The sequence below is a fragment of the Carcharhinus amblyrhynchos genome, chromosome 2 (genome assembly GCF_965287045.1).
Source record: "Carcharhinus amblyrhynchos chromosome 2, sCarAmb.v2.hapA, whole genome shotgun sequence".
In the NCBI taxonomy this organism is placed as follows: Eukaryota; Metazoa; Chordata; class Chondrichthyes; order Carcharhiniformes; family Carcharhinidae; genus Carcharhinus; species Carcharhinus amblyrhynchos.
In genome coordinates, this window is record NC_137325.1 from 27476473 (window position 1) to 27488845 (window position 12373).

The following is a 12373-nucleotide window of genomic DNA, read 5'->3' on the forward strand; positions in this document are numbered from 1 at the left end:
GAGGCAGCATGAAAAGGTGCCAGACGTCCTTTGATGTAGCTCAAGTCATAGATAGAGTCATAGAGTCATACAGTGCAAAAAGGTCCTTCAGCCCACTGAGTCTGCACCTACAATAACTACCACCAAACGCACGCTAATCCCATATCCTTGAATGTTACGATATTTCAAATACCCATCCAAATATTATTTTTAGAGGTTACAAGGTTTCCAGCCACCACCATCTTCCCAGGCAGTGCCTTCCAGAATCCCACCACCCTCTGAGTGATTTTCTTTCTCTCAAATCCACTCTGAATCTCCTGCCTCTTCGTGATTGACCCCCCCAACCAAGGGGAACTGTCTCACTGGTCTGGGACACTTACTGCAAAACCAGCTGTTTATACAGAAGGCTGCGCTGGCTCAGTGAAGCTCTCCAGTGTGGAACACCCACCTGAGCAGGTTGGACACAGATCACACTGATAGAAGGTGGGGTGGGGGGGGGGGGGGGGGGTGGCAGCGTGGGAGGAGGGGGGGAAGGGCGGGGCCGGGAGGAAGGGGGCGGGGCAGGGCTCCCGAGCGCACGTGCACCTGCTTACCGCCCCATCCGCCAGGCGGTCGCCATGGAAACGATGGAACGCATACACAGTTTCCCGGGAGACGGCAGCATGTTACACTTCAAAGCCGCTACCTGCACTTTGCCACACTTACCCTGAGCCCATTCAAACCGTCTCGCAGGCACTTTGAGGGGGAGTGCTTGGGGGGAGGGTGGTTTGCTCCCTTCCAAACCTAAACCTTCACCTCATGTCGATGTTATTATATTAAAATCCTCCCTCCCCACCACCCCCTTCCCGCCATGGCAACCGCCAAGCCGACTTTCCTGGCGCAGCCGGCGGTGAAGTGCGTTCGGGTTTACCGCAACGGGGACCCCTTCTACGCCGGGAGAAAGTTTGTGATCAACAAGCGCCAGATCTCCACCTTCGAAGCCTTCCTGAAGGAGGTGACCAGCGGCCTGGAGGCGCCTTTCGGGGCAGTCCGCAACATTTACACCCCCCAGCAAGGCCACCGCATCTGCCAGCTGGAGGAGCTGGACACCGGCAAACAGTACGTGGCTGGAGGCAAGGAGAGGTTCAAAAAACTCGAGTGAGTGCAACAGCAGCAATATCTTGTTATTAAATAGTCTGTACACCTATTTAACATGACAGTACATCAGCATGACTGTAGTTAACATATTCCTATCTTTTGTATCATGCATCCAGTTTACACACTGGATTCAGTGATTACGCCGTTTTAAAAGATGAACTAGGTTTGCAAACTTACATAGCATCAATTCTTTTGGCAGTTTCCAGAAGCACTCACTGATTAATCCAACCTTCTGCATGGCAAAAGGAAAAGGACCTGTCAAAGGTGTCTCTTAAAATAAAATTCACATCAGTCAACATCGTTTAAATGGTAAACTTTATTCTGTGTCTGATCACTGCATACACTATTGCCAGGAATCTTCACAGTCTGTCTGAATTAGATGTTACCCTGAAAGTTGATTAATCAAAATGAAGTGGTGGAATTGGTTGACTGGCCATGCTAAAATTGCCCCTTAGTGTCCTGAGATGCATAGGTTAGAGGGATTAGCAGGTAAATATGTAGGGGTATGAGGTTAGGGCCTGGGTGGGGTTGCGATCATGCAGAGTCGATAGGCCGAAAGGCCTCTTTCTGCACTGTAGGATTTCTATGATTCTATTAAGTATTTATATTTTCTGTTGTCATTTTATGGGTGTCATGGTGGCACAGTGGTTAGCAGCGCTGCCTCACAGTGCCAGGGACCCAAGTTTGATTCCCAGCTTGGGTGACTGTGTGAAGTTTGCATATTCTCCCTGTGTTGGTGTGGGTTTCCCCGGGTGCTCCAGTTTCCTCCCACAGTACAAAGATGTGTGGGTTAGGTGCATTGGCCATGCTAAATTCTCCCTCAATGTACCCAAACAGGCGCCAGAATGTGGCGACTAGGGAATTTTCACAGTAACTTCATTGAAGTGTTAATGTAAGCCTACTTCTGACTAATAAATGAACTTAAATTGCCCCTTAGTGTCAGGTGGACTAGATAAGGTAAATGTATGGAGTTATGGGGAGAGGGCCTGTGTGGGATTGTGGTCGGCGCAGATTCAGTGGGCCAAATGGTCTCCTTCTGCACTGTAGGATTCTGTGGTTTTTTAAAAAATTTCCCAAATTCTGATCATCTTCCAATTACAATCTACTTGTCTCAAAGTTTGCTAGATTAAATTATCTGATCAGCTGATTCCTAAAACACTAAACTTCCACTTTGCTGAATTGCTTACATTGTTTTATTCAGTACAAAATTAATTTTGGACATCCAGTAAATGCACTCTTGTGAAGAAATGTTCAGATTTATCCTTGAAGGTACTTTCACATAATATCAAGAAAGTTTAAATGAAGGCATTATTGTCGCAAATACTTTTTTTTAAAGTTACACTTGTTGCATAATTGGCATCTTTCCTACCCCGATTACTCTCTCTAGGCTTTCCTGCTTTGAAAGGTGTTGGGGAAATTCTGCACGGACAGGCCATTCTCAGGGTTTCATGGAATGTCAAGAAAGACATTAATCCCCTCAAGTTTTAAAATACACCACTGAGGGATTATTATCAGCCGCAGTTATTCGTTGCTATGAAGTGGGATCAACAGTGTCAAATGTTCTTAATAGTAAAAGAAATTGGTGCCATTAAAATATTCTTTCACCACATGGAAAAATTGAGTGGGTAACAGTAGATCTGGAGGAGGCAACCGAGTGTAGGGTGTCGAAATTTGCTGATGACACCAAGATTGGGGGAACGGCAAATTGTGCGGAGGGTGTGGAGAGTCTGCAGAAGGATCTAGATAGGCTGGGCGAATGGGCCAGGAAATGGCAAATGGAATTTAATGTTGGCAAGTGTGAGGTGGTCCACTTTGGTAGGAAGAATGGTAGGAAGGACTATTACTTACGGGGCGAAAAACTGCAGCAGGCGACGGTGCAGAGGGACCTCGGGGTCCTTGTGCATGAGTCGCAAAAACCCAGCTTGCAGGTGCAGCAGGTGGTCAGGAAGGCAAATGGGATGCTGGCCTTCATAGCGAGGGGGATTGAATATAAAAGTAGGGAGGTCTTGCTGCAGCTGTATAGGGCATTTGTGAGGCCGCAGCTGGAGTACTGTGTGCAGTTTTGGGCGCCGCACCTGCACAAAGATATTTTGGCCTTGGAGGGAGTGCAGAGGAGGTTTACTAGGCTGATACCGGAGTTGAGGGGGTTGAGCTATGAGGAGAGGCTGAATAAACTGGGCTTGTACTCGTTAGAGTTTAGAAGAATGAGGGGAGATCTCATGGAGACGTATAAGATGATGAATGGGATGGATAGGATAGAGGTGGAGAGACTCTTCCCGCTCAAAAAAGACAGTAGGACTAGGGGGCACAGCCTCAAGATAAAAGGGGGGCGATTTAGAACGGAGTTGAGGAGGAACTTCTTCACTCAAAGGGTGGTGAATCTCTGGAATTCTCTGCCCGTTGAAGTGGTGGAGGCTGCCTCGCTAAATATTTTTAAGACGCGGGTTGATGGGTTTTTGATAAGAGAGGGGATTAAGGGTTATGGGGAGAGGGCGGGAAAGTGGAACTGAGCCACGACAGATCAGCCATGATCTTATTGAATGGCGGGGCAGGCTCGAAGGGCTAGATGGCCTACTCCTGCTCCTATTTCTTATGTTCTTATGTTCTTATGTAGTGATACGTATCAAATTAATTTTGCACTGATTAAAACAGTGTAAACAATTCAGAAAGTGGAAGTTTAGCGATTCACTGAATCCGGCAGCTTTGAGACAAGTAGACTCTTGTTGGAAGGTGATGAGAATTTGGAAAGTTTGTATAAAATCAGGACTAAACAAAAGTATATTTTTTCCACCGTTTCAATTTGATTAATTGACATGCAAGATTTCTAATCAAGAGTGAATTGTGTGCAGATCCTGACAATAGTGCATGCAGTGGCCAAACAGAATAAAGCTCATCACTTAATTATGCTGTTGTTGATGATGTGAGTTCCATATTTGTGACAGGTCCTTTTTGTTCCGCAATGCATGGGAATTTGTGTAAACCATTGTGTACTTCTGAAAACTGCCAAAAGAATTCATGCTGTATAACATTGTTTCCAAAAGTATTATACTTAATTGTGAATCTCTACAATCATGTCCCAGTTACAAGTTATAAAATATGAAAAACTGAACTTTGCCTGAATGGTGTATTTTTTATTTTCCTGGAAATATTTTAAATGAAATCTCCTGAAGTAAATTTCTTCCAAGCTGTCTGAGAATGGGAACCACATTTTTATAGACAGTTATACCCAAGTTGATGAAATGGTTTAACTTTGTATCAATGCAAACTGGGTGTGCACCTATTAAAGCAGGTCGTCTTGCACTGTTAACTTCTCAACTACACTGCAATAAGTGAGAAGCAATTAAAAACAAACTGTAGAAATTCATCAAATTAATTTTTTGGCCCAGATTAAATTACATTTAAAATGTAATTTTAAATTGCATTTAAAATAGCATATATATTTTAAAATCATAATTACTTGTTTTGATTTTCTTATTGCATTCACATAAGCTAACACAGACAGTGTTACACGTGTTTTAAAATCATTTAACTCCTACTGATCCCCTGTTGCCTGAAAGACATTCTGCCTATAAATCTTATCAGCAAGTTAGGAATTCCCTTCGTTAGCCAGGAAAGAGTTCCTTATCCCCTCCAAGACCAGAACCTCTTCCTTGTGGCAGAAATCCTGGAAAAGGCTAGCAATTCAAAGTCCTGCCTATAAACAAGGCATGTTCCAATTTATGAGTGCAGAAATGGAATCAGGCCAGGGTTCGCACATGCTAAGTTTGTGAAGGCCACTTAAATTACCAGCTTCCTCTATTGAAGTAGGATTTTGATAGGGCAAGAGTGTGAAACCCAGAGTGTGCAGATTAGACCAGGTAAGAGGAAGTCAGAACATGGTGGATTTGTTTGAGTAGCCAAGGTAGGTGAGGTGAGGTGCCCCTTTGGTTCTGGTTCCAGGATACCTTTGGATGCGGTAAGGCACCCTTTTTGGGATATGTAAGGTACCCTTTGGGATTGTGAAAAGTAATCATGATTGAGCGTAAAAAGTGCATATACCAATTAGAACTTTCAAAGAATAGCCAAGCTGCTAAAGAACTGTCAGAAGATACTAGGTGGTTTGTCATGGAGGAGTTAAGGGGAAATGGTGATGGTTGTGGGGAATGGGTTGGCATACATAGACATAGAAGCTATAAAAGGCCATTTGGATGTGGAAGGCAGAGATGTTATGAGAGGTCATGGGAGTGGGCAGACGGGTATGGTTTGGCATGGTGGTAGAAGGGCCATGATGTTGGGTGGGAATCATGGGGCATGAGGTCTCGGGGCTGTTTTTCATTTTATTCTTGTTTAAAAACTTAATTCAACACCGGTGCCAAAGTACAGAGGCAGGCCTTCTGCCCAACCCACCCCGATACCCAGCAGCCTCTGTACTCATTCTGAGGTTGGCAGGTCTAACTTCCAATCCAGCCTGCGGCACCCCCAGCATGAAAATCCCAACTGAAGGTTGCATTCACAGAGACAGGAGAAATCCCGGCACTGAGAACTCCACTTGGGAGGGAAAATCTAGGCCTTAAGCTTAATAGCCTAAATTTTCTGATCCTGCTTACTGCGGGAATCCTTGTAGGCAGGACAGAAAGCTTAACAGACAGCAAAAGGTCTTGTGATTTTGGGTGGGAATTTCTGATTCACCAGCTGGTGGTACTGGGAAAACCTCACTTGGCCAATGTAAATAAATAGTTGGCTATCTGTGCTCATTAAGTTGCATTTTGATGTCATTTTGTGCTACTTGGCTCTTGTAAGCATGTGCGTGCATATTTTCTTTGATCAGCAAGTAAGATGTTGCTGGCAGTATAATTATGGTCTCAGACTGGTACCTACGTATGGCAATACCTTAATGTAACAAGGAAGAAGAGAGACATTCCTTACTGACCTTTCTGTACGTGCACTTGTTAGCAATTAGTCTTGTCACCCTCCTTTTGTTCTACTCAGAGGATGATGAAGGCAGGGTCATTGAATTTTTTTAATGCCAAGATAGCCCAAATGACTGCCTTCTGTGTCATGGCAATTCTATTATTCTTTATGGACCAGGGTGTCAAAGGATGCAAGGGTTAAGCAGGAAAGTATATTTGAGGCCATATCAGATCAGCCACAACCTTGGGTGGCTGAGTGGCCTCCTCCTGTTTCAAGTACATTTGATTGTATGTACCCCATTGGTTTTGTGAGTTGGGCAACAATTATTACCTTCTCCACTTTCTCTCCAGAATGTGTTTCCACTTGCAATCAGCATCCTTCCTATGCACTGCCATATTGCAACAGAATGCATTACAACATAGCTTTGAAACTTAGCTCAGGTTGCAGCTAAGGAACTCTGGAACCCCCCTACCTGACCTTATTTTTCAGCATCTACCTCACTCATGCTACTATTGTGACAATATTTGTCCTTTCCATTAAATTACACGTCAGTCTTTTACCCCCACACCTCTTGGACGTAATCGTCCTTCCAGTGCCTTGACCCACTCCAGTTCCCTTGTCATTCCTTTCAAATCCTTATTCCCTACCACTGTGCCAGCCCCATCCTGAAGTTCTCCCTGAGATAGCTTCCCTCCTTCAGCCTTGACATCATCAAAAGTAAAGGGTCTGTGAACCTCCCTATCATTAAGGTTAAGATCATTCATTTAGCTTCCTCCGTTGCTTCTCACACTTCCCTGCCCTCGGCTTCAGTTTAAAATAACCATCCTCATGTTTAAATCTCTTCATCCTTTCCCATTGTCAACAACCCCTGAATCCTCAGACTGAATTCTTCTGTTTCCTTTGCTCCACCTTTGTTGTGCTTTCCTCCTCCTCTTAAACATTGGAATTCTTCTTCTAAGTCCCCCTGTGTCCCCCTTAAAACTCTCCTTAAAGGGTATTTATTTGACCAAGCATTTTGGCTACTCTTCCTAAATATCTCTTCTTTGGTACCCAATTTTAATGATGTAGCCTCTGTGAAGCGTCTTGAAATGTCTATACACATTAAATGTACAAGTCTCACTACAAGTTGTTGTTTGCTCATTAAGCCTTCTTTCTTTATTTTCCGTGTATCCCTGGAGGCTTTTTTTTTTCTCTGTGCCTCTTTGTTGACAAGTCAAGGTGGCACGGTGGTTAGCACTGCTGCCTCACAGTGCCAGGGATCGGGGTTCAATTCCAGCCTTGAGTCACTATGCGGAGTATGCACCTTCTCCCGTGTCTGCATGGGTTTCCTCTGGGTGCTTCGGTTTCCTCCCACAGTTCAAAAGATGTGTGAGTTAAGTGGATGGGCCATCCTTAGTTGCCCCTTGGTGTCAGGGGGATTAGCAGGGTAGATACGTGGGGTTACAGGGATAGGGTCTGGGTGGGATTGTGGTTGGTGCAGGCTCGATGGCCTGAATGGCCTCCTTCTGCACTGTAGGGTTTCTATGGTTACTAACATTATTTTAGTCACCCTCTGGGATCTAGAGTTAGCATAATCAGAATTAGGGTAATTGCAAATATGACCCTAACTTTTACTGTGATATTTATTATTGTGCTTCATTTAATTTCAAACTGAACTTCACTCATCAGAAGAAAATCAAATAATCACTCATGTTCTTTTCAGCTATATCCAGATAGGAATAAAGAAGAAAAAGCCACTGCCAAAGGATGACCAGGTATGTCCCCAAAATGTATTGCAGTTTACTTTTCTGATTCTTTACAATTTTCTCTATGGATTTTAACTGTATTGTTAAGTAAATAGTGTTGATTTACCTTTTTAAAAAATGGTGCACGTTTGCTGTCAAGTATGTAATTAGTTCAGGTTTTGTGAATTAAGTACTCATTTGTCTGATAAATCCTTTTATCATCATTTAATGACTTCTGCTGATATTTGACAAACAATCGGGACCAGAGCAACTATCTGCAATACAAACATTGACTGCTGTTAAGGGAAATCAATGTATGGTATTGCTGCAGAGGTTACAAAGACATGATGACTTATAAAAACGGTAACCTGAGGAGTGGTTGTAGACTGTAACCAAGAAGCAAATATAAAACTACAGGTAGTGTTTTGTTATAGTTGTACACAGCATAAACTCTTGATCAAGAGGAGTGTGTAATTTTAATGATAGGAAAATTGGGACTGTTCCAGAGGGGGCTTTAAAGTTGACCCTATGGAACTAATTGCAGGCAGTCCTTAACTTTATGATGTTTGAGTTATGATGAATACCGCTTAAGACATTTATAAATTGGCACCTTGTTACAATGCCAATTTCAGCTTTATGACAAGACACTGGTGAGCAGTCATCTTTGCCAATTGTTATATTCCTTTGCGTTTCGCTGTCTACAGTGTCAAGAAGGGCAACTTGCTTCTCAACCAGCCAATAGTTTTTAAGATTACAACTCTTGTTAGGGGAAATAAAAATAGTTTATATTGCAAGTAGGTTAACATATCAGATAAAGATAATTCAAAAAAAATGTTCCAGGTCTGAGAGAGTCATCACTTCAAGTTACAGGCAGTCCTCAGAATTACTGCACAACTGGTTCCTAAAAACCATGTTATAAGTCAAAATGTCTAAGTCGGAAACAGTTTTCCCATTGGAACAATGTTATAAATGGGGAATTGGTTCTTGAACCGAGGCGTGATATCCTATATTCACTGAAGGGCTTCAGGATAATTGCCTGTAACTTGAAGTGATGACTCTCTCAGACCTGGAACATTTTTTTTGAATTATCTTTATCTGATATGTTAACCTACTTGCTATATAAACTATTTTTATTCCCCCTAACAAGAATTGTAATCTTAAGAACTATTGGCTGGTTGAAGCAAATCAGGAAAAATGAGAACTAGGTTTGATTGGGCAAAAGTGGCAGATAGAGGTCATCATCGTAGCATTAAAGTCATCTGATTAGGATCCAAGAAAGACAAATTGGATTTTTTAAAAATGGTGAGAGACTGGAAATTGCAGAGGAACAAAATAAAGAAGTGTTGTTACAATTGCGTAGGGTGTTGGTAAGACCACATATGACTATTGTGTCCAGTATCTGAGGAAGGATGTGGTGGCGTTGGAGGCTGTTCAAAGGAGGTTCACCAGATTGATTGTGGGGATGAAAGAATCATAGAATCCCTAAGTGCAGCAGGAGGCCATTCAGCCCATCGAGCACGCACTGACAACAATCCCACCCAAGCCTTTTCCCCATAACTCCACATATTTACCCTGCTAGTTTCCCTGCTAATAAGGGGCAATTTAATATGGCCAATTAGTCCAACCTGCAACATCTTTGGATTGTGGAAGGACACAGGAGCGCCTGGAAGAAACCCACGCAGAAACAGGGAGAATGTGAAAATTCCATACAGTCACCAAAGGCCAGAATTGAACCCAGGTCAAAGGCACTCTGAGGCAGCAGTGCTAACCACTGTGCCACCGTGCCACTCTTTGATGTATGAGGACAGGTCAAACAGTTTGGGCTTATAGTCACTGGAATTTAGAAGGGTGAGAGGGAATCTGATTGAGGTATATAAAATACTAAAAGGGTTTGATAAAGTAAATATGGGCCAAATGTTTCCCCTTGTGGGGCAATCTATAACAAGAGGTCACAGGTTGAGAGGCAAGAGATTTAAAACTAAGATGAGGAGGAACGACTTCTCGCAGAGGGTGGTGAATTTGTGGAACTCTGCCCCAAGTGTGGTGGAGCCTGAATCATTAAATGGATTCAAGAAGGAGATAGCTATATTCCTGACTTAACAAAATTGGTTAAAGGGATATGGGAAACAGGTAGAGAGGTGGATTTGAGACCAGAGAAAGATCAGCCATAATCTAATTGAATGGCGGAGCAGGCTCAAAGGGCTGAATCACTTACTTCTGCTCCAAATTCTTATGTTTCTGAGTTTAAGTGTGTAAATCACAAAAATCTTGCCCATACGTATGTGGCATCAGAATGGCTGATGGAATGTTTGGTTTTATCTCAAGAAGGCTGAAAAGACCTACGCTTTAGTTGTCAAGAATCTTGGTCAGACCACACTTTTGGAAGGGTCGTATAAAAATGGTACAGTGCAAATTGATCAGAACGATTCCAGGGCATAAAGGGTTAATTTATTAGGCTATCTAGTTTGTATTTTTTTGAGTATAGATGGTTGTGAGGAGATTTAATTTGGGATTTTTAAAATGATTTGAGAGATTTGAAAAAGTAACTACAGGGGAACTATATCATCTGGTGGGGAATTCAGAACAAAGAAACATGAATAAAACCAGGAAACCTGTTTCTCAAATAGGGAATGTAGTGGAAGTCTGGAATTCTCTTTCTCCCCAAAATACTACCTATGAAGTCTGATTGACTATTTGAAATTTTCATTACTAAGATCGAGATTTTTACTTGATATGGGTGATGTGGGAAATAACGCAAAGCCAGATAATTGAAGCTGAGGTAGATATCACTCATGATCTGACTAAGTAATGTAACAGGTTCAAGTGACGGAGTTCCCTTCTCTTATGTTTGCATGTTCTTTGTTCTATAATTTTGTGTGATTGTTATGTACATTAGGCTGGATTTTCACAGTGTTGGGATGATTTGGGAGCCCTTTAAAAATAGCAGCCAGGACCTGGTTCCAGGATTCCCAACCCCATTCCTGGGGTTTCCGACTTTCAGGAAATCCTTTGGAGGATGGAGGCTGGTTTGAGCTGGTGAGCTCACACTCTGCACTCTTGGCCTGGCCTGCACCATTGTGAGGATAGACATTTCCTTGTCCTCCACAATTCTCATGGTATCGGCCCAGCTTTTCAAAGAGCCATGATTCGTGGCACTTCAGAGAGAACCTTTTTGAAATGTAGGTTCAAAAAGTCCTCTCGTTCCTCTATGCCAACGTATGCCAACAAACAACTAACATTATCTCTCATGTTTTCCATGCTAAGCTATCATGCCCATTCAACCACTATACAATGTATAGAACCAATCAACTCTAGAGTGACAGAATAAAAGCATTTAAAACAAGTCACTCATTCATAACTTTCTACTTTGAAAAAAGCATGTTTTATTATAAGCCAAGACTGGCATCAATAGCCAAACCATTTAAATTATTGATAGCAGAAACTGCAAGCACTTGAAACCTCTATCCTGTGTAAATATACATTGTGATCTTGACAGAAGAAATCAGCAAACCAGCGGTGTTAATTTCATGATGATTATTTGTACAAGGTAAAGAGATTTCAAGTTTTTGCAATTTCTGCTGTGAAACTTTAACTGGTCAGGATGAATGAGACTTTTATTGGCCTGGAATCAACAGGATGTTTCTTTAAGTCTAAAGTTAGCAATGACTGAAAGAAAAACCCTACCACCACTATGGTTCATTTGATACAATGTATAATGGATAAATTGGCATGGAAGTACCCATTGATTGGTATTGGGGGACTGAAAGGGTATCAGTGTTTTAGAGGGGGCTTATCTCAGCATGAGGGGCATTTGGAAGTGAATAGGAGGCACACTGCAGACTGGGAGCAGATGGGGCTAAAGAGATTGCTTAAGCGTTATATTTTGGAATATGGGGAGGTTGTTCGGGGGCATATCTGGGCTTGAGGGACCATAGCGGGTGCTTGGTGGCATGAGGTGGTATAAATGGGCATGTGGAGGGCGAGGGATGGAGGGCCTTTATGTTTATATTGTAACTGGGATGAAGTCCCATAGCTCCAAGGCTAGCCTTTTAAGCAGCTTGCCTTGGCACCCAGCAGTCCCTGTGGACGATAATTTGGCCCGAGTGCAACCCACATCTGCCCCACAATGAAAATCCTGTCCTTGTAGGTACTTTCTCCTGTGGCAGACTGAACTGAACTGGTGATTTTTCTAACCCCTGCTCCTGACCTTGAGGATGGAAATCCAGCCAGCACGGATAGGAAAAATCAAGCTTATTGTGTCACAGAACTAAAAACTGAAAAATAATTACAGAAATAAGTACCCTCTTATTAAAACCATGGCACTTCTGTAATATTTCTTTGGAGAGCTTGTCTAGTTTTTTTTCAGTAATTTGCTTTCTCAAATTAAACTGGTGATTACCTCTTCAAATCACTCTCCTGGTTTATAATTTGTATGCTTTAAAACAATTACTATCTGAGATACTAGCAAGTTCATATTCAATGAGTCTCATGGAATCATAGAATCCCTACTGTGCAGAAGAGGCCATTCACTCCATCAAGTCTGCACTGACTTTCTGACAGTGCATCTTACCCATGCCCTCTACCCCGCCCTATCTCTGTAACTCTATACATTTCCTATGGAAAGTTCATCTAACCTACACATC

At 42.6% G+C, this 12373-nt stretch overlaps 1 protein-coding gene across 2 annotated transcripts in view; it reads left to right on the forward strand.

The window, feature by feature from the left end:
* The first annotated feature begins 643 nt into the window (after window positions 1-643).
* LOC145353301 (uncharacterized) overlaps window positions 644-12373 on the forward strand; it is a 183282-nt gene continuing 171552 nt past the window's right edge. For both annotated transcript variants that reach the window (XM_080203929.1, XM_080203938.1), the window contains exons 1-2: window positions 644-1116; window positions 7709-7760. In XM_080203929.1, the coding sequence (XP_080060055.1) occupies window positions 830-1116; window positions 7709-7760 (339 nt within the window). In that variant the 5' untranslated portion in view covers window positions 644-829. The remainder of the gene's footprint in view (window positions 1117-7708; window positions 7761-12373) is intronic.